The 24,732-nt window shown below is 37.6% G+C and overlaps 1 protein-coding gene across 2 annotated transcripts in view; it reads left to right on the forward strand.

Moving 5' to 3' along the window:
- Positions 1-8,311, forward strand: part of TRRAP (transformation/transcription domain associated protein) — a 101,388-nt gene extending 93,077 nt beyond the window's left edge. For both annotated transcript variants that reach the window (XM_067306664.1, XM_067306665.1), the window contains exons 68-71: positions 1,193-1,377; positions 3,645-3,848; positions 4,903-5,097; positions 7,050-8,311. In XM_067306664.1, the coding sequence (XP_067162765.1) occupies positions 1,193-1,377; positions 3,645-3,848; positions 4,903-5,097; positions 7,050-7,334 (869 nt within the window). In that variant the 3' untranslated portion in view covers positions 7,335-8,311. The remainder of the gene's footprint in view (positions 1-1,192; positions 1,378-3,644; positions 3,849-4,902; positions 5,098-7,049) is intronic.
- Positions 8,312-24,732: the final 16,421 nt, after the last annotated feature.

Raw genomic sequence — 24,732 nt, forward strand, 5'->3', positions numbered from 1 at the left:
AATTGAGATCTAATTTTAAAAAGACAAAAATGTACAAGCCAAAGTATTGGTTATAACAAAAAGCAAGTATAGTATCTCTATATGCGTGCAAACCATTTTACATCATTCTCAGTCCAAAATAACAGAAATACAGTAGATAAAGCCTTGAAAGATACAATAGAAAAGGCCACTGCCACTTAAATATATCATCTATAACATGATTAATCAAGTAACATGTTGTCCTTCAAAGAGCTGTTTTTAAACTATAGGTTTTTTGGAAAACATTCTGTGCCTTATTACTTGATACTATTTAAAACAACTTGCAGATCATTCATTTCGCTACTGCCAAAGGTTAATGGAAGCAGTCCAGAAGAACTAGCTCATTAAGACCACTTCTTTCTCCGAACGCATTTTCTTTAAGACTAAAGAAACTGCATCAAAATATTTAAATGCTTTTAAACAACTTCTTCCTGTATTCCTGAGGCTAATTTTTACAACTTCTGAAGGAAATGATGAGAGAACAGGTTTGTTGGTAACCAGAGATCACTGTCGAGCAGTACGAGTATTGGCACTGGAAAAGCTGGCTATGGGAGAACTCTAGTCTTTCTTGACATTGGAGAGATGCACAACATCTGTTGAGCATCATTGAAAGTATAAATTGTGTCTTTGCGAGCTAACTTGTTACTCCTCAAGTGAAAGCTTAGTGGCTCTAAATTTTTTTCCTGTTGAACATTCTGCTGCATCTTCCTTCTGTTATTTTTAAACAGTGTCATTTAAACACCTATCCCTCAAAAATGTTCAAGTTCCCTCCAGTTTTTCTGGATCACTTTACATATCCTAACCTCAGTAGTTTTGTTCTTCAGAATCATTTTTACTGAAATGACACCAGTGTTATGTAATCAGATGCTACAAACCCCTGTGGGAAGAATAATGAATGCTCAATTTTTTGTTAAGATAGTTGAGATGTTTCTATTTAGTTAAAATAAAAATTCTGCTCTCATTTTCTTTTTAACTAAGCTTATGAATTTGTTATGAGCATAGTAATAACAATCGTCACTCGATACACTTCAGTTGATTATCACAGGAGTGTTTTAAGGGCTGATACTTGCATGATAATTCTTCTCTTAGTATTTGGATTATGGATTAACTGTTTTGTTTTGCTCTCTCTACCCCTCCCTCTGGTCCTCCCTCCCCCTGCTCAAATTATCCCTAGTCCCTCGTGTTGTAGCAGTTTCTCCACAGATGCGTTTGGTTGAAGACAATCCTTCTTCTCTTTCCCTGGTGGAGATCTATAAGCAACGCTGTGCCAAGAAAGGCATCGAGCATGACAACCCTATTTCTCGTTACTATGACAGACTGGCCACGGTCCAAGCACGGGGGACTCAAGCTAGCCATCAGGTATTAGAATATATAATGCATTTTATTCAACCTTTCTTCTTAAGAGCTCTACTATATTGTCCCCCCCACCTCCATCAGATATAAGACAAATATATTTTACAGAGGTGGTGTTTTAATTTTTTTGTTGTTTTGTTTTTTGCTTCGTAGATTCCTGGGAACTCTTTTATCTCACTGGTATTTTAGATAATCTTGGAAAATCTCAAAAGGGTGTATCTGTTCTACTTAGGTTGTTAAGGGTAACCTCAACTGAAAAAAGACAAGGGTTTGATTGCTTTTTGGCCCTTTTGTATAGCGCTTCTATATTTTCTTGTATAGCGAAAATAATCAGTTGATAACATTGGAAACAGTATTCCTATTTTTACATGAACGGGTACAGCTGGGTACGCGATGGAGGCTTCCCTGTGTTCCTCTAACATATCTCTGAAAACTGGCAGTGCATTCGTGTCACCCAAGTCAAGTAGAAACAGTCCACTAATCTCATGCTAATAAATGATACTTCTGGGAAGGTAAAAAGCTCCTTCTCACTGTAACCTCCATGAAATATCCAATTCTGATAAATTTATTTTACATTTTTTATCTTAAGGTGAATGCAAATTCTCATAAAAATGCCAGTCCTATTTAAAATACAGCTTTTAGAAATACACAGTATACATATATCATAGACATCATTTAGAGAAATGATCTTTTCAGGCTTTCGCTGTTGCAAAATAAAACGAAGTGTTACGTAACATCTGTTTTTATTTTGAGAATTTTTCCTTCAGGTTATGAAACTGTCTTTAACAGACATTTAATTGAAGTCAGTATGACTATCGTTCTTTCTGGTACAATAGAACAGATCCTAACTTTATTTCTTTTTCTAATTAATTAGGCTAGTATATGCTACAGTAATTAAATACCGTGGTAGATTGCAGATGTTTAAACCCAGTGAAAAACTATTGCACAGTATTCATTTACAGAAGCAGACAAAGGCAGCTCTCAGCTTTTGTCTGTCTGTTTTTTGAGGTAACTTTGCTGTAATAACACATTAAGTGAATTGTTTCACCCAGAGTGTTTTCCCTAAGAAAAATATCCTCCATCTTCTTCTGTTAAACTGGCCTGTATACAAAGAAACCACAAAAAAATGCATCTTTAGGTTCCTGCCTGTGTAGGTCCCACGTATAATTTCAAAACTTGCCATGATGCTTTTTTTTTTTTTTTTTTTTTTTTTTGTGGAACACCTTCCAATAAAATCTGTCCAATTGCTGCCATATCTGTCTGCACGTTTTTTCTTATGCCTCTTATTTCCTTGTACTACTTACAGACTGCTTCCACCTGATAATGATTAATAAACGGAGGCTGCTATTAATCTTTTTTCCAGGGAGGGGGGAGGGAGAGACAGCTATGAAAATAATTTTTATCACTGTTGTTGATCTGTATTTTCCTCACTAACCTGTTAGTCTGAGCAAAATTTTTGATTTCATCTTAAGTAAGGGCTTAATCCAAAGCCCTTTGAAACAGGTAGGAGTTAAGCTGGCTCCCAAACAACCTTTTTAACATTGGATTTGTGAATGATATTTACATCCTTCAATAAGGAAAGGAGATTTGTCAACGAGGAGACACTGCGTACTTTAAAGTGGAAAAATGTGAACTGGGCTGCTCATAACCTCATATACAATGTTCAGTATATTGACATTGTGACCTACATTGGGGTTGGTGGAAATAAGTTTTATGAGTAACTTGTATAAATATTAAGACTTAAAATAGAGGATTTTAATTTATTGCTGTGGAATGCATATCCAGCATGCACTGAAGCTAGAAAATAGTGAAGTTTGTTGCATTAGCTTGCCACAAGGAAGTGCAGCAGGGTAATGTGTTGAATGTCACTTTAGTACACTTATTTTCTTGAAAGACTTGAATAGAAGATACTTCAATCAGGTTATACAACTTTTCAGACTCAGGTTTTGTCTCATGCTTGTTTGCGGATCTCTTATGCCCTTATGAAAACAGCTCATTTAGTTTTATTAAAATAGTCTCTTGAGATAAATTTTCAAATACTTTGTAGCTATGCAAAGAATGGACTTACAAAATATTTGGGTGTATATTGGCAAATAGGTCAGAAAAACAGTGTTGGATTGAATGTGTCCAAGTTCAGAATCATGATGTTTTCCTAAAATAGGATACAGCAGTTGAGAGAGAAAGTTTGGTAGTTGGATTTTGGCATATTTGCCTATTGCTGAACAGTGTATTATTAAAAATTATCTCTTTTAACTAATATTTTTCTTATGTAGGTTCTTCGAGATATACTTAAAGAAGTACAGAGTAACATGGTGCCACGCAGTATGCTTAAGGAGTGGGCTTTGCATACATTCCCAAATGCTACAGATTACTGGACATTTCGAAAGATGTTTACTATTCAGTTAGCCCTAATTGGCTTTGCAGAATTCATCTTTCACTTAAATAGACTCAACCCTGAAATGTTGCAGATCGCCCAGGTATGCTTTAGTTTGTTCTAGATGCATGCTGTCGTCTTTGATCAAATGGAAATTTGGACTTTTGAAATGAGTCAAAATGTACAGTAATTTGACATATATAATTAACAACGCATTTCAGTAGGTTTTTCAGTTAATTATACGATTGCACATCATGTAGATAGTAATTTAAGCTGCCATCAGTGGATGTCAACTCTAACTTCTCTGGTCAAAATACGAGAATTTAGAACTTTGTTTGTAAAATCATTTTTAGATACTGGAACTGTTCATGTAATTAACTGAAAAGCTTCTCTTTAGCCTTTCTTCAAATATATTACTTTGGATATATCTGACTGTCAAACAGTTGCATTTAAAAAAAATATTTTCGAGTTTCATTTTCCAAAAGGGGAATTTTCATTTTCAACTACTCTTTTTCCTTGTCCTCTTTTGGGCATTGGCGTCTTGTCAAGCTACAACTCCTATTAGCAGTGATTTTTTTTTTTGTTTTTTTTCCTGCTTTAAATGAACATTTAAAATGAGGCTTGCCGCCTTAGTAGAGTAAAGGTGGTATATATTAAAGTCTTGATGCCATGTTAATGCAGGGAGAGCTATATTGTGTATAGCAATTAATATTCTTTAATCCCCGCTCTGCAGCCATGGCTTTTGGTTGCTTACTCAGAGTGAACAATGCAGTGCTTTGTTGGGATGCATACAGAATGAAGATTTGTGTTTCTTTGTGACTCCTTATAGACCATTGCTACAAAATAATCTATTCCTTAAGCTTGATATGATGATAGTCTCTATTTATTAAGGTTTTTGGATGCACATTTTGAGAGAATTATGTACCTGACCTTCTACATGCATTTAATTTTTCTCTTTTTTACTCAAAGACTGAGGAAGAGAGTAAAAAGCTATTGCAGTAAATTAGGTTAAATCACACATTCATTCATCTTAAAGAATCACTTGTAACTATTTGTGTTCTAAGTATTAACAGTAAACAAAAATCCATTCTCTTTTGGCTTCATTAATGAAAATCTGCTCCTTTGATTTCTTTTGTGCATCTTGCTTTTAAATCCAGGATACTGGCAAGCTAAACGTAGCTTACTTTCGCTTTGACATTAATGATGCTACTGGTGATTTGGATGCCAATCGTCCAGTTCCATTCCGGCTCACACCAAACATTTCTGAATTTCTTACCACCATTGGGGTATCTGGTCCACTGACTGCATCAATGATTGCAGTAGCTCGCTGCTTTGCACAGCCAAACTTTAAGGTCTGTATGCTTTTTGAAAGGTTGTTTGCACGGACGTTATATTCAGCAGTTCATAAAACTAAACAGCATTTTATTGGTTAAGCTAGAAACTGAACAATCCATATTTAAGTTTTTAAATCTTACTCCAAGGTCATTAAAAAGGCCAGGTGAAATCTTTGTAATTTGCCTCTTTTTTTGGAAAGAATAGGAGGAAAATAGGTATAATTCTATTCTTAATTTCATTTTTTGTCCAAGCATGTTAATTCAGGCTGATTGTTTCAATGCTTTAGCCTTATAAATCCTTACAAATTCTGGCAGTGGTAAATGTGGTAAATGATAAAATGACAAATGCAGCATCATTTAGAATCTTCATAATATGCTGTGAGTAGAAATGTGTCTTGTCCCTTTGTTAAGAGCAGAATGCTAAAGATATATTGTTACTTTGATGGATTCTAGCTCTTAGCAGGGTGTAGTTTTCTAAAGAAATTGTCTAACTTCCTTTTAAATTCTAATGCTTTCCAGAAATGATGCATCTTGCACTTAGGCAGCAATTTGCACCAGAAAGACATTGCACAGAACATACGGTAGCTACAGTGTGAGCTAGTTACTTTTTTAAAAATGGAAAAATATCCTGAAATGAAAATTTTCTTTATCCATAATACAGAAAGCTGTTAGATTTTTTTCATAATTCATCAGCTTACCTTTCTAAGCCATGTCTATACATGCAAACGAGTTTTCAGATGTAGCATGTAATTTCAATATCTGAATTATGTATACCTGATTAGATTTGCTGCACTGATTTGTTGCAGATCAGAGCACAGGTGTCCCATTTATTCTTTTTGGAGTTATGAGTGCCCAGCACTCAATTCAGACATGTGGACATTATTGCGTTAGACGATTCTGGCTTCTGGACTTATACTGAACTTTTTCTTCATAAATCTTTTTTTTACAGATGCCTATAAAATATATTTAATAAGTGTATGCATATATTGGCCTAATCTCTATGTATGTTATGAAATGTTTCTTTATGGGCAAACAGTAAATTTAACTCAGACTAGACACATAAAAGATTATTTTAGAAGTTCAAGACTGTTGGAGTTGATAGATTAATGTCGGTAACTCAACTTAGTGATGAGAAAAAACAGGAAACTATTTCTTGTGGACCTTTTTTTTTAATCCAGTGATAGAGCTAGCCTTGGGATTTCTTTCAGCTTGAAATCTTAAAAATATCTTTTTGAACATCCATTATCTAAAAAACTCCCTAGAATGAGCTGTGCCATCTCTTGTTCCCCTTCCCAAAGAAGCTGACTCTTGCAGATAACTACTCCTTAATTTAGGTGGAAAAGGGTGTGGAACTTCACAGAATTCAGTAGTAAGATTCAGAGCTCACTAAACTCGATGACTGCAAGCTAACAATGTACAAATCATTGAACAAATTTCTATCATAGAACAACATGTGTGTGTATATATATGTGTGTATGTATGTATATGTACTTTGTAGTCAGCTTGCTTTCTCTCTGTGGCAGAAAACAGTATTCCCTGAGAGCATAATCATTGTGTAAAAAAACAACTTTGCAAAGTACTCTTAATCTTTGCACAATGACCTCTGTGTGTGTGTGCGTGTGCATGCGCGCTTGGGGGCGGGGGGAGCCATATAGTTAATGGAGTCACTTAAAAAATAGAATATATATGACTGTATTTGTGTATGAAGATCTTAATATACTTTATAGTTCACGTGATTTTTAATTTCTGTAGGGGATATTGTGTTGTGTTCTCATAATAAGAACTTCTTATGAAAAGAAAAACCTTGAGAGGAAATAATAAACACAGTTGGAAGCTACAGTCATCTTGAAAAGGCTGAGATTGCAAAGCAGGACCAAAAGTGTCAAAATGCTGTTGATTACAATTTAGTTAAATCTGTAATTCCTGATGGTTCTTTGGATTAAACATAGTTGTCTGATTTTTTCATATAGGTTGATGGCATCCTAAAAACAGTGCTACGGGATGAAATAATTGCTTGGCACAAAAAAACACAAGAGGATACTTCCTCTCCACTCTCAGCAGCTGGGCAACCCGAAAATATGGACAGCCAGCAGCTGGTTTCACTAGTTCAGAAAGCTGTTACTGCTATCATGACTCGACTTCATAATCTTGCTCAGTTTGAAGGAGGAGAAAGCAAAGTCAACACTCTCGTAGCAGCTGCAAATAGCTTGGATAATCTCTGTCGTATGGATCCTGCCTGGCACCCCTGGCTGTAACTTGAAATTTTCAATAGCTTTTTTTGCTGCTGTTCGTGCTGTGAGCCATATATTGTGTTAAGAAAATGTGAAGAAATCTTTTCAAACCATGGCTTACCTGTCGCACTGCATTTTGTCAGTCTTCATTTTAATCGTGTTTACAGGAATATAACAGTTTTACTGTTTTTAATTAATCTCATGAGGGGTATCTCATGTTTCAGAAAAGGTTGTTTAATATGCAACAACAACTTCACAAATAGCTTAAAATGAAGGGAGGAGACTTAAATAATGTACAGAAAAATCTTATTTTATGATGGGGACTATAAAACTAACACTGTTAGATTTAGGATTTGCCATTCCTAATAATCTACAGTATATAAAGTTTTTATACAATGATAATTATATTTAAAAAAAAAAAAGTATTCCCAGTTACTGAATTTTACTTGGTGAAATTTTACTTAATCACTGTCCCTTCATTATACCAAACTGAAGGCACAAATACTCTTCCTTTATGTTTGCTTTCAGAAATTTACATGAGCAAAGTTGGTTTGTACAGAGAATTTTGTACCAAATGTATAGAGGTAACTTTTTGTTAGGCAATGAGAAAATGATGATCAAATTGTGCTAGCTTTTCTTGGAGCACAAGCTATGTACAGTGAAAGTGTAAGCCATTTAGGGTATTTGGTTTAGTTGTGGACAGTGTTGGGGGGGGGGTTTATAAAAGGGATGGGAAAAGTCATCCATTGATACCTGTATTTGACTGTAACTGATAAAAGCAAAAACTTATAAAGTTATCTCTGGTTCTTTTTATGTTTAGACTTCTGTTATTACAATAGCTTCTTCAGAATGAATTTGTATCTTTGTAATTTAAGAAAAGATCGGTTTATTGTTTCACTTGAGTCTTTTTGTTGTGTTAGCATTTTTATAAAACTTCGGTGTTGAGAATGTTAAATTTGTACAGAGTGATTTTTTCAAAATAAATATTTTGTAAAACTCTCTATGGTATTCATTTTTTATTTTATTGCCGTAGTATTATATAATTTTTTCCTAAATAAAAGACCTACAAGCAGGTGTACTCTTTGATAAATGAAAACAGCCTGAATACTAGAAGGTGATGACTGTATTAATAGACATGCCTGTTTTCTATGATGTACTCATTTATGCTGTTGAACTTTTTGTTTCTAAGAAGACTTGCAAATAGGAACTATGTTGAAAGAAATTCTTGTCATACACAACGTACAATCTTTCTTGCTGGCTAGTCAATTAAGGTGTTAACCATCTGTCTCCTAAAAGTCTGTCTTTAATCAGAATAGTCTATTTCATGTCTGCTAGAAACACAATTTTCAAGTAATTGTTCAGCGGTCAAGACTATAGCTGGAGGTGAACTGTATTAGGGAATTTCTGCCAGTATTTCCATAGAAACAAAGGAGAGCTTGGTTTGGGGAGCTTTGGTTTCTGTCTTAAATTTTTTTTTTTTTTTTTTTTTTTTTTTTTTTTAGCATAGTCAACAGGTTCTTTAGAGACTTCAAAATAACACGAGGCATAATCTGAGTTAATCATCACCATTCAGTAGTGTGTCTGTCTATCTGCGAGGTAGGGGGAATTTCTAAGAGCCACTTTCTAAGATCTGCACTACCTGCAGATCAAGGCTTGCAGTATGTATGAATGTAGTCAAGTCAGGACTAAAAGCAAAGCAACATGCACTTTCCATAGGTATCTTGCTTACAGAGTCACAGAAAGATCTGTTCCTTTCACCTTTGCAGCCATTAGGAGAACCAGCCAAGTGATACGGACTTGAGAGTCAGCGTGATGCAGCTCCTGCACCTCTATATTTTTCATCTTACAAAACCGTACTGCACTCTCCCTCTCGTTCTCTCTCTCTCTCTCTCATCTATATATACACACCTACATACACATTACATGCGCACACACAAACAGACATAATTTGCAGCCATGAATATAATATGAACTCAAAATTGCTTAGTTGAGGTGATGAATTTAAACCCATCTGAAGGCCAAGTGTTAAAGGGTTCCTGCTGTATGTTTGATGCCGAAGGGACGCAGCACTCTGTCCTGCCAGGCAGTGACCTGGTATCAGCTGCTCAGTCTTCATTGCCTTTCAGGTGGGATATGGTAGTTTGCTGTACTGGGCATGAAACCTTTGATACTTAGTACACAATATGTTGCTATATGTTAATTATGCATAAGTATTACAATATGTGTCAACACAATACATAGGATCATGTATTGTTTTGCCAGCTTAATTTATGAATTTACTATTTTTGAATAGTAACAAATATAGATAGTATTAGAAATGAAGCTACGTTGCACTCCAATGCACTTTTTTTTTTTGCCTCAGGATATAACTATAATATAGCAGGAAAAATAAAATGCCATTTTGAAAATGGAAATGCAAACATTATTGACATGTAAAGGAAAAGGAAGGCTTTACCCTTAGCTCTCAGAAATGACAAGTAAAGTCCTAATAATGCATTTATGGAAAAATGTCATATTTTTAGAGGGGAAAAAATGGAAAAATAAATGAACATTCCATTTGCTCTGTAAAATACAGTACAACACAATATTAAGGAACAGCAACAAATTTAGCTTATTCTATGCAGAATTGTAATAAATGAATCCTTGAAGTTTTGGAATCAAAAGCTAATTGGAAATAATTGTTCACTAGCTTAAACTGCAACAGTAGTAACATGCTACATTTTCTCTAAAATTATTTCACTTGAAGGATATTCTCATACAAGTTTATTTTCAGTTCTTTCCTAGGTGAGAGAGATGGACCAGAGTTTTTCCCAGCTGAGTTGCTACTGCCTTTCCTATTAGCTGAATTGAGGACCTTGGCGAGGGCAAAGGGACTCTTACTGAGTGAGTCATGACTTTCCCAGCTGTTCACCTGCTTCTTCCCTAGATGCAGAAGGGTCAGCAGCAGACAAGGTCCAGCAGAATCGGGTGGTAAGCCTCCAGCCCTCTAAGGTTTAAAAAAAGAGTGGTAGCCAACTTGTTCACCTTGAGCCACAGGCAAGTGATGACAGATAGGCTGGTCAGTTTGTGGACTTGAGATACAGGCATTTATATCAAGAGGATCAAGTCTTTCTGTTTAATGTAGTTCTCATATAGATAAAAAGTTTTACTGTGGCCCCAGCTGGGGGTGATTTTGGCTGGGAGGGAGAGTCTATTCTGTCTCACCAGATGCTTTTTATTCTAGATTATGGTTCTGTTTGCTTGTATGATGAATAAAGCTATGGCCCAATTATTCCCACACTTGGCTGGTGTGCTCCTTGTTATGTAGCTAAGACAGCAGCAATAGACTGAGTCATGCTGTATGTCATTATTTACAAATGGAAGCTCAAATACTAGAGCGATAAGGACTGTGTAAGAATTTGGAAAACAAACGTATTCTTTTTGGCCAAGACTTGCTTCCTCGTCAAAATCATATTGGTGAGAAGAATCTGACCTTTCTTCTTATAAAACATAAGGCTTCCTGCATGTGTCACAACATACGCTATATGCAGTCATTCACAACTAAGCTTAGTGCTTTTATCACTTGAAGGGAATTGTTGGCTTCTTCTTATTCAAGATTGTAATGATTGTAGCTGTGAAATATGGCACATGCTACATCAGAGGAGTTGAAGTATTTTTCTTAATCGTTTGCATGTCTTAGATATGTCTAAGAAAGAAGACAACATTCCCTGAAGGGAAATCATCAGATAATTCAGCCACTTTTCTGTTCATGATGGAACTTTTGATGGAAAAGTGAGAACAGAAATTCCATGGACAACAAAATTTGTTCCCTTTGTGTGATCTATCTCCTGTTTATTCAATTATACTTCTAAAAGAAAACATGAGGTGCAAGGGAATAGGACTAATATGGAAAAGACAATTATTCCAGTGAGGTCCCTGGTAGTGTTAACATGCAAGCACTTGGATATTTTTCAGAAATGTTTGTTATGGATTTACCTTATTTTGTGAGAAGGCTTCACCCAGAGTTTTACCACCGGCCCCAAAGAGGTAAATCATGAAAGCTTTTAGTTATATATGAATATTCTTCAAAGTTTAGAGGAAATCTTCTGACATATCTTGTATGATCAGCAATTGTCCATTAGCAGGTAACCTGTTTGACATAGCACAGTAAGTGGAGTTTCTGATTATGTTTAAGAACAAGTTACATGTCTATTAGCTGCATTTAATTTTTCATGATTGTAGACAGGGGTTCCCTTTGGCCCTTTATCTCAGATATATGCTCAACATAGATCTTGCTGAGTAGATACATTGAAATACATTGTCAATTCACTCTAAATATTCCCTTCAAGGTTTCTTCTCTCAGATTAGATGTTATACAAAAACCTACGTTAGAAAAGAATCACTACTCTTCAAAATCAAAAACTTGAGAATTGAGAGAGATGAAAATTAAAATAGTCTCTGAAACTGTGTGCATGGGCATGGAGTATTCTTTAAATTCATCCTGTGGGTTTTTTTCCCCTGTAGATTCCTGGACAGGGCACGCTGGATCTTCGTGACAGTAACTAATGACAAGTCCTTCACACTAAAATTGTGCCAACCATATTTCAAGTCTGTATGAAATGTATAGGGATATATATGTTTTCCAAATAAAAAGTCTGGACTTTTTTTTTTAACATACGTAAAACAGCCCGTTTTAGCTAGCCTCTGTGTGTGTGTGTATTCTGTTGAACTGCTATCTAACAAAAGAAACAAAACAAAAATAACAGTATCAGAAAATCTCAGCTTCATGTAGTCACTTAATGTAAGAAAAGCTAGGTCAAATAGTTTGAGGTTTAGCAAAGTCCAAGCAATTTTAATTAGATTCTGACAAGGGAAGGAATCAGGCAGTTTTATTATTACCAGAGCCATCTGTAATATATATGAGAAATCTTGCTTCAACCACTGAGGAAACATATGTCACTATGAATGCAAATGAAAATTAGTCATTTTCATATTAAACAGTATTTGTAATGGATGCAAGTGAATATAAGCTTCATTTTCCTGCAAAAGGGCTGTCCAGGTGTTGTCAGATACATGAATTGCCAAGGATATTATGGATTCTATTTTGTCAACCCCAGGAGTGTTTTTGAGCTAAAGCCGCTGGTAGGTGGGTGAAACTGTGCTTAACACTTTGAACAAATAATGCCTAATGTATATGCTTAAAAAAAAAAAAAAACACTTTGTGGTAGATATGAATAATTGGTTTGTTTTCCTGGTGCTCTGTAGACTCTGCTGGGTGCAAATCCAAGCCTGCTAAAGACAGAGCTCAGTTATCCTCCGTTTTCATGAGTTCCAGGTTCTGCTGGGTGAAACCTTTGCCCCTGTACTCAGGGGATTATAGACCTCCTGCTGCACAGCTCATGGGGAGCTAATAGTCCCCTGCCACGGAGGACGTGAAGCACTTCAGCAGGGCAGAGTTACCTGTGAGTTGGTGTGAAGTGAGCTTCAAGGTAGGTCACTCTAGTGACGGAAATATTAGTAACTAAACAGAACTTTAGTCATGAAACACCGTAAACAAAAATGTGACCTGGGGAATTTACATGGTCAATAAACAAATGTCAGGTTTGTCAAATTATATTTTATTTTTTCAGTCTCCTGTTCTTTGTAACCATGTTTGGCTCTGTCTTTATTAGGCAACGACAATGCAATTTAACCATTTATTGTCGACCCTCAAGTAGATTATCAGAATCAATTTGCCTACATAAGCTATAGTCCAAATCAAAACCATTTAACAGTAGTTGGGTGTTTGAGTCCGCCCTGCAAAACTGGTATGTTGCTTTACTCTCCTGTAATTGGGCTGTCCACGAGTTGTCAGATACAAAGGGAGAGAGAGAGAGATAGTTATTACTGGGAGAGGATGACTCAAAGCATTTCAGCGGCAGACAATGAAAGCTCTGTTTTGTGATGGCAGTAGAATAAAGTTGCTTTTAAGGCTCCGGTCTCTTTCAAATATGATGCATGAAATGTTCTTTTGTGGTGTAGAAACCTATTCAGACAGAAGAATTCACACTTGCAGAAGCTTTCAATCAGCTCAGTGTGGGTGCATTTTACATTCAAAAGGTTCAAGAGAGCACATGTAAAACAACTGGTGGATTATATGTGATTTATTGTTATTCATCCAATATGCCAGTGTCCTGTGTGTAAACATGTGCGGCGACTTTAGCAAGGAGCGTAAATGCAACGGTACTGTGTTCCTTGAAAGAAATTCCATGTAGGAGTCACGGTGGTGAAATCCAGAAAAATTAGTCTGTGGACCTGCTAGCTTAGAGTTTCCTCTCTTGACTGTGGCCTTTTCGTTTGCTGTGAATTAGTATTGCCGTTCCCTGAGAGTTTCAAGACGCGTTCAGAGGAAATGCTATTATTGGTTCAACTGCGCTGTGTTCTCTTTCTGCTTTTAAACTTATCTCTTAGTCCTTATAATCCAGTGTTTTACTTAATAGACCTTTTACTTACTTTACTTATGCCCCACGCAGGTAAGCGCATCCAGCACAACGGGCTGGGCTGCGGCACGGGGGCTGCGGCGCCCCGAGGGCGGGAGGGCGGGAGGCGGCCCGGACCCACCCGCGCCGGCCGCAGCCGGCTCCAGCCGGTCCGTAACGGCCGAGCGCAGCCCGCCGCGTGCCCGAGCCGCGGCGCAGCTGCTGGGGGCAGGAGGCCTGGCGGGACACGCAAAACGTGTGGGAAAACGGGGGCCGCGCCTCTGAGGGGAGCAGCCCCCGGGGACCGCGGCGGGCGGTAAGAAGCAAAGAGGCGCGGAGGAAACGAGCAAGAGGCCGCAGCGGCTGAGGGGAAATCCTCGCTGCTGGCCCGGCCTCCTGTGCCGCCCCTGCCCGAGGGCGCTGCTGCCTGCGCGGCGCCGCGGGGAGCCGAGGTCGGCGAGGGGGAGGAGGGGTGTCAGGCTGCAGCCGAGCTCGGGGAAGGGCACGAGAGGTGCTTCCCTGCGAGTTCACTCGTTTGTATTTTTTTTCTCTCAATACCCAAATCAGTAATTAAAAGTTTCTGTTAACTGGCAATAAGTTAAATTAAGTGAAATTCCCCGAGTCGAGACTGTTTTGCTTGCAACACTAAGCATTCTGGCAAGTGTCTTTAGCCATGGTAATTTACTCTGGGATGGCTGGGACCTGTACAGCCACAACTTTGGAGACGCTGTCGTGGAGGCCCAGCAAGGGAGATTCTGGTTCTGCAAAAGACTACTGATTTTTCCATTAGGTGATTTTTTTCCCCCTCTCACTCTATTGAAGTACTGCATATAGTTAATATGCTCTTAGAAAGTGGGTTTTTTGGTTTTTTTTTTTTTTTTTGGTAAGCTGTAAAACTTGTCCTGACCTTGTATAGCGTTGAAGGATCACATCATGCTTCTCATAAGAAATTAGGTGCTAACCCTACTGTCATGATGAAGTTTCAGTTGGTTCCTGATGTTCTGCTATGGCTGCATTTCCAAGGGAGAAGCAATGACTAGGGTATATGCTGCCTTCCCTGTCCTGTATTCCGGCAGTGCAGTTCTGGATTTATGAGGTCCTTTGGGCAGAAGCTGTTTATTTCTTGTCGTGTTCAACAATGTGAACATCTTTAGCACTTTGTGCAGATACATAACTTGCTGTTTAGTCAGTGGTGGTTGGGTTTCTCAGAGGAATGCTTTTAGCTGTCCAGGGAAGTCAACTGCTGTATTGAAGTGCCAGTAAGAGCCCTTTTCCAATCCACCTGATTCTTTGTGTTCCTGAATATGGTACAGACATATATTACTTTTTGATATCATACCAGCTTTGACTTTTAAAATTTGGTGTGCCCTGGGCTCTAATGACCAGGTCTCCCTTGCTGTCTGCTGCCTAATTCTATTTTTTTTTTTAAGGAAAGGTTATTTAACCAGTCTCTACGATGCTGTCAGAACTGTACCTTAATCAATCAACCACTGCTTGTCCTCAGTCTAGCCTCCATGAGCCATTACTTTGCCAGCTATATTAAAGCAGCTTTTTCAGTCTGTTATCTGGGAAAGGACAGAGACCTTTGCAGGCTCTTTGTTTCTCTTGATACTAATGCATTAATTATTGTCTCCCTCTACTCCTTGCTACTGTTTGTAAGAAACTGGCATTAAAGAATCTATTCTGCTTATTCAGCAAGAATTCTCATTAGCAGCAATTCATAAACCACTTTAGAATGGGTCAGCATTGCTTAATCATCACTTGAAGCAATACAAATGGCACAGAACTTTTAATTGAGGTCTGGTGGTGTCATTGAAATCTTGTTTCAATGTGTAATAGCTGTCCCCCTTCCTTTCTTAAAAAAAAAAAAAAGCAATCATTGCAAAAAGAAAGATGCTATATTAAGATGCTGTAAATTAAATGCATGCATTAATTTAAAGGCTGTATTTTTTTAACCTCTCATGCAGTGAATGTTATACTGTCCTTCCTTTTTTTAGCTTGAAAATGTGGGGGGACCACTCTTTATCTTCGTGAGGTTCTGTAGAGGACTGGTGGTTAGAGCTTCTGGGTTCCTTGTCTAGCTCCTCAGTGATACGCTCTCCTGATATGAAGTAAGTGAAGAAAATTGATCAGATAATTAAAGAACACAGGGGATGTAAAATATGTTTACTTTGTAGTCCATAGGTGAAAGGTTTTGCTTTTGGTTAAAATCTTTTTCTTTCTTATTCAAGTACTACAGTCTGGATGGCCAAACCTCAATTTTGCTGGAATTAAATGAGTTTTGAGACACCTTTGTGGGACTGTATCTAATATCCTGTGATCTCTCTCAGCCCCTTGCTGCCTCCTTCCCTTTTCCTACACATACTCAGCAACAGTTAGCAGAGCCTAAATGTATGAATGCGCAAAGGTACATAGGGAATGGCAAGATCCTGCTAAAAAGAAAGTGGGACAGATGAAGTTGCTTTGCAGGCTGTATCTGCTTTCCAGATGTGTAGCCAGATGCGTTCTGTGTGAGATATATTGCTCTTGCCTTTTGGATATTTCTGGAGAGACTAAAATTTTTTTAGCATTGCATCTAAACTTAGTGGAAGTGCTGTGTGGGTGCATGGAGTTCTTACTTTCTAGAAAGCCATATGCGGTTATTGCATGTTGCTGATTGTGGTTTGTAACTGTGACGGTGTTCTCTGTAGGTAAGTATGCCTAGAGGAAAGAGAAATGCATGAATGATACCTTGGTAAAGGATTTACATGTTGCTCTGTGCAAATAGTTTGTCTCTGTTCTTCACTTGAATTTAAGTGTTTCCCAGATTCAAGTTTCTCCTTTAAGGAAACATGCTTTTCTTTTGCAGAGGCACTCTGAATTCAAGCTGGCTAACTCTGAGTATCATTGGCACAGAGTTTCACCCAAGCACAGAATCTCACTGTCCTGCTTCAGAATTACTTGGCAGTTACCTGAACTGTGCTAGTTTTAGAGGAGCTAATTTGACAATAGGTAACTTCAACCAACCCTGCTGTGAAGATGTAGTTTTAGCTGCTGAGCATAGTTACAAATACTAAATGGATGACCTTTGAAACATGTACTGCTCATGAGAGGTACTTAGTTGACTGCAGTGGGGCAGTAATTTAATCCTTGATCTGTGAATGAAAGACAGTATAGCACAAGAATTACTATGCAAACTGGTCCGGTCTTCCACAGCTCTGACTGTTCAGTTCTTTCAGCTAAACATCTTAATAGGCCTGTCAAAATACGAACTGTGATCTTTTGTACTCTGCAGGCTCATTAAACAGAGCCACTAGGGAACTGTCAAATACTGGGGATCCCCTTTCTGACCATCGGCTGCCTGGTTTTGTTCTGGTGATTCTGGAATAAGAAATTATTCCTCTACTGATCTCCTGAGCCTTTCACCCCTTTGCGAGAAGATAAGCTTTAGTTTGGGTAAAATGATGCCTCATTTGCCTCTGCCTTGGCTGTTTCACCAAGCAGGTAGGTTGTGGATGAAATAACTATTAAAAACTATGCAGAAGTGCTTGTTTCATTCTTTTTGTGGCAGGTATGTTACTGTAGAGACTGTGGGCTAGTTCAGTCCAGATATGAATTCTGTGTTCAGCTCTCAGAGAAGGCTATTATTCATCCAGGAAAAGCTATCAGTAGGTCCAGTTTAGCCTTCAGTCAGACCGATTTTTTAGGGGTTACGTGTGCTATGTGATTCATCACAGTTCTTTTCTGTGACCTGAATGATGAGGTCCTTAATACGGTGATTTGCTGAATTGCTGTTTACATGCAGCTCAACTCAGTATGTCACGCTCTTGAAAATCCACCCAGAACATGATCTCAGCTTTGGTAACAGTGCTTTTAACCACAGTGATGTATTTCTTAGAGGAGGCGCATTCAAAGACTGATGCAATAGTCATCCTTTTGTTGGGGCTTAAGGAAATCAATTTAATGTCTAAAACCCCAGTTCTTGACTGAAGGCTTTATTCTAGAAATCCGTTTGTAAATTCTTAGAGTGTTGCTGAATAAGGCTGGATACTTGGTTGAGATGTGTTTGTGTAGCTCTTTGTATTTATCACAGCATGATGCAGCAATGCTGGAGAAGGAGGTTCACACCAATTTTCAGATCTGCTCTGTATAAAATAACAGAGAACCACAGATTCCAGTCTTTTAGTTAAAAGCAATACAGTACGCATAACGTAATGGCATAACCCTTCATTCCAGATGCCAATTAGACACACAATTGGTATGTTTCTTCTGCAGTGAGAAATACTACCTTCAATTTGCCAGTGTTTCCCTCACTTTTAAATGTCATTTAAGCAAAGAAGGTCATGAATTTGCTGAAGAACGAAGTAGCTTTGTCAGATCTTGGCCCTAAAATCTCCTTTTTATTGATGCAGAATTAAGTGTAGATTAAATTATGACTTGCATAAGGTATTATCCATCAATTGCAGGTCACCCTTAGAAGAAAGCAACTGAATGAGTTGGAACGTAGTTTACAGTGCCTACATCTAAGGAGAAACTCTCATGTCCAAGAGTTAGGACACAGGCTGTAAAATTTCAAGATCTGGCTTCTGTTTCTGACTCTGCTACTGACATGCTTTATTATCTTGGTGAAGTTACTTTCCCCCCACCTCCTCAACTGCTTTTGTTTTTCCTGTCGCTCTTTTGCCTTTTCCATAAAGGGAAAGGCTTGAACAATGCTTGGCACAATAGGAAACCCAAGTCAAGATCAGGTCATTAGGCATCCTTGCTATGTGAATAATATGTTGCTGTTCAGTTATGGTTAGTTTCGTCAACCAGGAACTAGACACAGATGTAGAAGAAAAACATTGCACTTTGTATCCTTAACAGAATCTTTCTGTTTAATTTATACATGCTATTTTAGTGCTTTTGAGTTAGCACAATTTTCCCTGGATGGAAAATAGTACAAACACAGAAGTTAATTGCCTTTGTTACAAAATTTTTCTCTCTGTATTTGTAGATCTGAATAACAATTATCTTCCTGTTTTGCCTGAATCAATGGTAGGAACTGCATATTTAGAGTGCTATGATTCACCTCCATACGTGCTTTAAATATTACTCAAAAGTAGCAGGGATAAATGCTGACAGTTAAAGGAGGAGATTACAGAACATGAATCAGTGATAAAAATGTGCAAATGGACCTGACATCAGTGGTGTAGCTGAAATATTATTTCATGATTGCTCATGGGGATTTGCAGTATCTGTCCCCGCCATCTTTAATAGGTAGCTGTTCATGAATCAAATACAATTTCAATCAAGAAGCAGCATGCCAGTGGGAGGAAGTGTATGAACATAAATTATGTAATTATTATTCCACTTGCTTTTGTGAATTTAATCACAAAAAAGCAGAAGCCTGAAGATACAAAATAAACCTTAAAGGCATCGTAATCCTAAACAACAACAGCAACACACCAACGCATGCCCTGTAAAATATAAAAAGATGATTAAAACAAATAGGAACTTTTATTAATTTATTTTCTTCATTCATGATCATTAGGCAATAATAATAAATTAGCTTACCATATTTGCTCATACTAAGTCAACATTTCCTGAAGCAAGAGCTGCAGAGGACTGGAAGCTAACTTAGTGGGAAAAGGAGATTCGTGAATGTATCCTTTTCTGTTAGGAAAAGTCAAGTGTGGTTTTTTGTTTTTAAGATGTCAGTATTGTGAACTGTGTCGCTGTTTATGGAAGAGGAGGAGTCATGTAGTAAACTTTTGTCATCCATGGACAGGTTGTCCAGGTTGTAGATTAAGTTTGTCATGGACGCAGATACACAGATGTGTATTTAGGGGTAGCAAATGTAGTGATAATGGGGAGCTGATAATATTAGATCTAAGTAGCATTTTCAACAAGTAGGGTATGTCCCAAGGCCTGTTATTGGAGATGGGGCACAAGAAAAGTCTAAACTAATAAAATACATACAGGAATAGTAGAATTATTTGTAGCTTCCGGAAGGGCAGTTGAGCTTTTTTAAATTTAAGAATTTTTTCTAAACCCTATCTTGGTTATACACAAACTTTGTCCAACAAAGGAGCAATATTTTCACTAACAGAGAATACAGTGTGTCTGGTTACAGTTGCCTTCATCTTTAATATAGGATGGGCTGCAGAAATACTAGGTCATTGCCTGGGATGCACCTGGGTTCCATTGCATAGAAACACGGCCATTTGGCTGAAAAAGAATCGTCATCCCTGAGAAATTGTCATACTGGTCTTGCTGATCAATATTACTCTGTACCTAGTTTACCGACTCCCAGCATAGACTAAATTCAAGTTCCGTTCAGAACTGGATTCCCAAACAATTTGAAAGAAGAATTTTTTTTGTGGTCAGTGAAGAATCATAACTCGCTTATGGATGGATCTCTTTATTCCTTTTGTCTTTTTAGGTGTATTTCTAAAACTTGTCCTGCTTTGAAGCCAAATAAGGAAAACAGAATAGATGTTTAACTGTGGGAGCTCAGAGATTTAGTGTGTCCATAGGCATAGCAGAGAAATGAGTCTCTTGCAAGAGGTTAGAAGCAATATATCTTAGCCTATAGCTGCTGGCCTACGTAAGGAGACATTTTAGATTTTATTGTGACACAGTTTGTTTACCTGCAGCTTTTTGCTTTTTCAGCAGCAGTTTGGCTGTTGACTTGTTTCTCCCTGGGCTTCTATATAACTGTCATTCATACCTATACGGACCATCCTCGTGTCTGTAAAATACAGCATGTCTGTTTTGCCCAGAACACAGAATGAGATTGCTGAGCCACCCAGACCCAGAAGCAATGTAATACTGTGAATTAGGTGATTTGCCCCACCTAATTCAGCCTGCTGAAGGGTAGTGCTATCAGCTAAGGCAAGTACCAGGCCAGTTTGGCCATACTGCTTTCGGAGCTCAAGCTAGGATCACTGCTTGGTCCTGCTTGGAGATGGGTGGTGCGTTAGCATGCCGTTTCTAGCAAAGGGATCACTTCCCTGTGGTGTGTGAATGCAGCTACGGTGGAGGTGTTCCGCTATGCATTACAAGCATCCATTGGTCTCACCGGATGTCTCGGAAGTGCAGAGAAAGAGCGTACAGAAAGTTGATTTAACCACAAGTTGCTGTTCAAAATGTTAGCCACTTTATATTTCACTTTACCTGTAGCTGGTAATACGCATAGCCCTTGCTCCTCCCTTTTATATGATGTCCTTTAAGTGTCCTGCAGCTTATACATTCAATAGCAAAAGTCTTCCGATTATCCTCTTGGCAAGAAGGGAAGAATTCTTGGGCATAAGATACATGGCATGTTAATAAAGCAGGCTGAGGAATTAACTTCCTTGAAGGAGGAAGAAAAAAAAAAAAAAGACCTGAGGACCTTAATTTTGTTACTTTAATTCTGTATACATCACAAAACAAACAAGCCATAATGAGAAAATGAGCTTATCTGTGTACTGTGTCAATGATATGCAGATTAAGGGCAGCTGAATTCTAGCAGAAGCACAATATGTTGGACAAAGCACTCCTATACAATTTAATCCTTTAATCCATGTAGTAAATAAAACAAATGTTTTTGATGGGAAACACAATTACTTTGATTATAGCAACAGAGGGCATACTTTTTTTTTTCTGCTGCTTTATGCAGGATAAATAGGAAAAAGACTGATGGAGTTTGACAGAACAAGCTTTATAAATATACTCTCTTCCTGTCCATTAGACAGTAATCTGTGGATAAGGGCACTGTTATTAGCAGAATATACAACGGCTAAAGTTCTTATCTCTGATCTCTTGAGTATGAGAAGTACCCTTCCAGGAGAGTTTTGTTATTGACATGGGATAATGTATTTTTCTGAAGTTCTACTTTTTAAAGTGGTCCTTGGATGTCCACTTGATAACTTTAAGGTGAGGATCCTACACATTTCAGTACTTGTCTGCAGATAATCAGATTTCAGATGTGGCATCATAACAGCACTGTGTTCTGTAAGAAATCAGAGTTCACCCAATCCATGTATTTGTGGTACATCTTAAAATATTTGGGGATAAAATTCAACAGCACAAGGTAAAATGAGGTCAAAAATGCCAGCAGAAACTGGTGAGAAATACAGTCATCAACATTCAGATTTTATGAAATTGTTTTGTGGTCAGGAAACAACAAGATGGTTTTATTTTTGTTTTTTTTGACCATTTTTCAAATGAAATGTATTTTGATTTTTTTTCCATTCCAAAAGACTTTTAATTTTGAAGTATTAGTCATTTTTAAAGTTTAAAAATGCTAACAATCTAAATGAAATTTTTAGTTCAACCAGAAACAAAGTCAATTGCAATTTTTTTGGTGGAGTGTGGTTGGGGTGTTTTTGACTTTACAAATATTCCATCAGTATAGTCTTACTTTTCAAAACGGCAAGCAAATAGAAAAGTGTTCCCCCTCCCCCCCCCGCCCCCCCCCAATGATAGCTTAGATTTGTAGCTGTGATGATTTAAGGAACCTCAAGCAGTCATGATGTGTCAGTGGGCTACATGATGCTTTGGGGCTGCATTGCCTTGGGGCTTTCCAGTGAAATGTGGCATTTTATCATAAATCTACTGCAGTAACAGAGGAACAAAATCACTGTGATGTTAAAATTAAAGATAGTAAAGGAGTTATTTTGAGAGTATGAATTTGCTGTAGATTGAGTATTTTCTGACTTAGGTGCATTTAGCAAGGACAGATTGACAGACTGTGAAAAGATACCCAAAACCCAAGGGATCTTAACACGTACTGAGTGCAGGGTATAAACAGAGTGTTAAGTAGACTAAATAAACAGTGTTAAGTTAGTAATGTTTCTACAATATATGGGGTTATTTCTGTGTGGCACATGTACATGAAATGAGAGAGAGAGGCAGAACTGTGATGCTGATTCTAAGCTTCTTAGTACTTGTTAGCACCTGTCAGTTGTAACACTGTCCAGAGTTCCTCTGACAGAATTGTTGTCTTCTAGGTACCATACAGGATTGGGCCTCTGAAAAATCTAGGGGTAGAAATGAAGGTTTAAAAGTGAAGGAGAACTTAAGCAGAATGGATTATAATAATCTAGTTAAATTAATTGAGATCTAAATGGGGCAGGCCTTTGAATATCTTCTGAGTAAATATTGGCAGGATTTAGGGAGTGTTGAGTTTAGCTTGTCCTTCAGAATTACCCTTTGGCATCTGTGTTTTCTGTTTGCGGTTTGGCTCCTTGAGAACTTCTGCTTGTTAGTTACCCCTTACTAACCACTGCAGTGAGTGCATTTCTGAAGTTTCATGTTTATTCATGCTCTGTAGCAGTCTGGCTTAGTAGAAAGGCTGGTGGCACCCCCAAAACAGATTTTATTGTCCAATGGCTGTGCCTGATTTCTTTCTTTCTTGTTTTTGCACCCTTCCTCACCTGTTGACCTTCTCCAAGGTTTGGTAGCCATTTCTCTGACCATGAATGGATCATGCCTTGGTGGCTGTAGGAAGCTTATTTAAACACTAAGCTGCTTGTAATTTTCTGTTTTGTGAAATGTGGTAGAGCAGATTATTTCCATTCATTTTCCTTTGAAGACAAAAAGTAAATGCTTTTTTTTAATATAATTGTTAATTATACTTTGATCTTTGCATTATTATCCCCTTGGGATACCTCAAGTAGATATTTGAGTGTGGAGTGTAAGCTCTTTGTGGGAGAACTGTCTTTTTGTGTATTTACATAGTGCCCACCACAATGAGATTCTTATTCATCACTCTCCTATCCCAATATAAATAGTAAAATGATGCATTTTCTTCAGAAATCTAGAGGGGCTTTTTTTAGTACATTTTTTGGCTAAAATGTAATATTTTCAAGTCTGATTTTTCCATCCTATAAGCTATAAATCATACCTGTTTACAGATATGTATGGAATCCTGTGGACTAATGATTTGAAAGTGCTATCACATGAAAACAATGGTGTCGCACAACAGTTGACTCCCTTAGGAAATTACATAGCTATCTCAGTACTCAGGAGTTTTAAAACTGTCAGTGCCTAGTAAAGATGAGTAATAGCAATCCTAGGTGTTCTCAGCCTTGAGTTTTAAAATTGTTTTCAACTCTCAATGCAAATGTCCCTTTCAAGGTGAGAAATGTCACACTAGAAAGGCTGAAAAGTTTCCAGGCAATTACGCTGGTGAATAAATTTGTATGGATTCTTGATAACTTCTAAATAAGCTCTTTTTTAATAAATAATAATAATAAAGAAGACAAGAGCCTTTCATAATTCATATGCAAGTTGACTGCACTGGAGAAAATAAGTTATTGAATAAATCTGTAAGGCTGTTTACTGAGTGTTGAAATCTATAATTGATTTATTGATCAGTGTTCAGCTAAGCTTGCTAATGCAGAACCAGTTCTACAAAAGCTGTAAGATATTATGGAATGACTTAATCTAATCTCAGTCAGTGACACACAGAGTCTCAGATCCTGATTTTAAAGTGCAAACCAATGTAATAGGCAGTAGACCAGCCACAGGTTATCTCTTATTAATTTGAGAAAATATATAAGCGGCAAACATAGCTTCATTTTCGTAAGTCTCGTCTATGGCTCTCTTTGCTACAGACACCATGAAGTTATATTTAGACTCTTTTTCATGTTTAGAAGTGGCAGGAATTTGGCTACCTGTTCAGCTGATGCAAAACATTAGACCTGCCTTTGACCTCCCAGTTTTAGGAGACTGAAGGCTAGAAAGAGGATTGTTATGATTGTGATTACTATTGAACAAAGGGATATTAGTATTTCAGAGGAGAGAGAGGGATTTGTTTCAAGCATGTTAAGATTTTCATACTTTTCTGTAGACACATGATGGATGTTTGTTGGACATTCAAATTACAACATGTCCAAGTTCAGCACAGCCAGAATTTAATGCGCCTGTTCCTCCTGTAATATGCCCCCTGTATTAACACTTGCAAGCAATAAGAATTTGGGGCAGAGATGTTACATGATATGTCCTTGGTTAAATGGTTGACTGCAATGAGAGATGTG

Source organism: Apteryx mantelli, chromosome 16, assembly GCF_036417845.1.
Source record: "Apteryx mantelli isolate bAptMan1 chromosome 16, bAptMan1.hap1, whole genome shotgun sequence".
NCBI lineage: Eukaryota > Metazoa > Chordata > Aves > Apterygiformes > Apterygidae > Apteryx > Apteryx mantelli.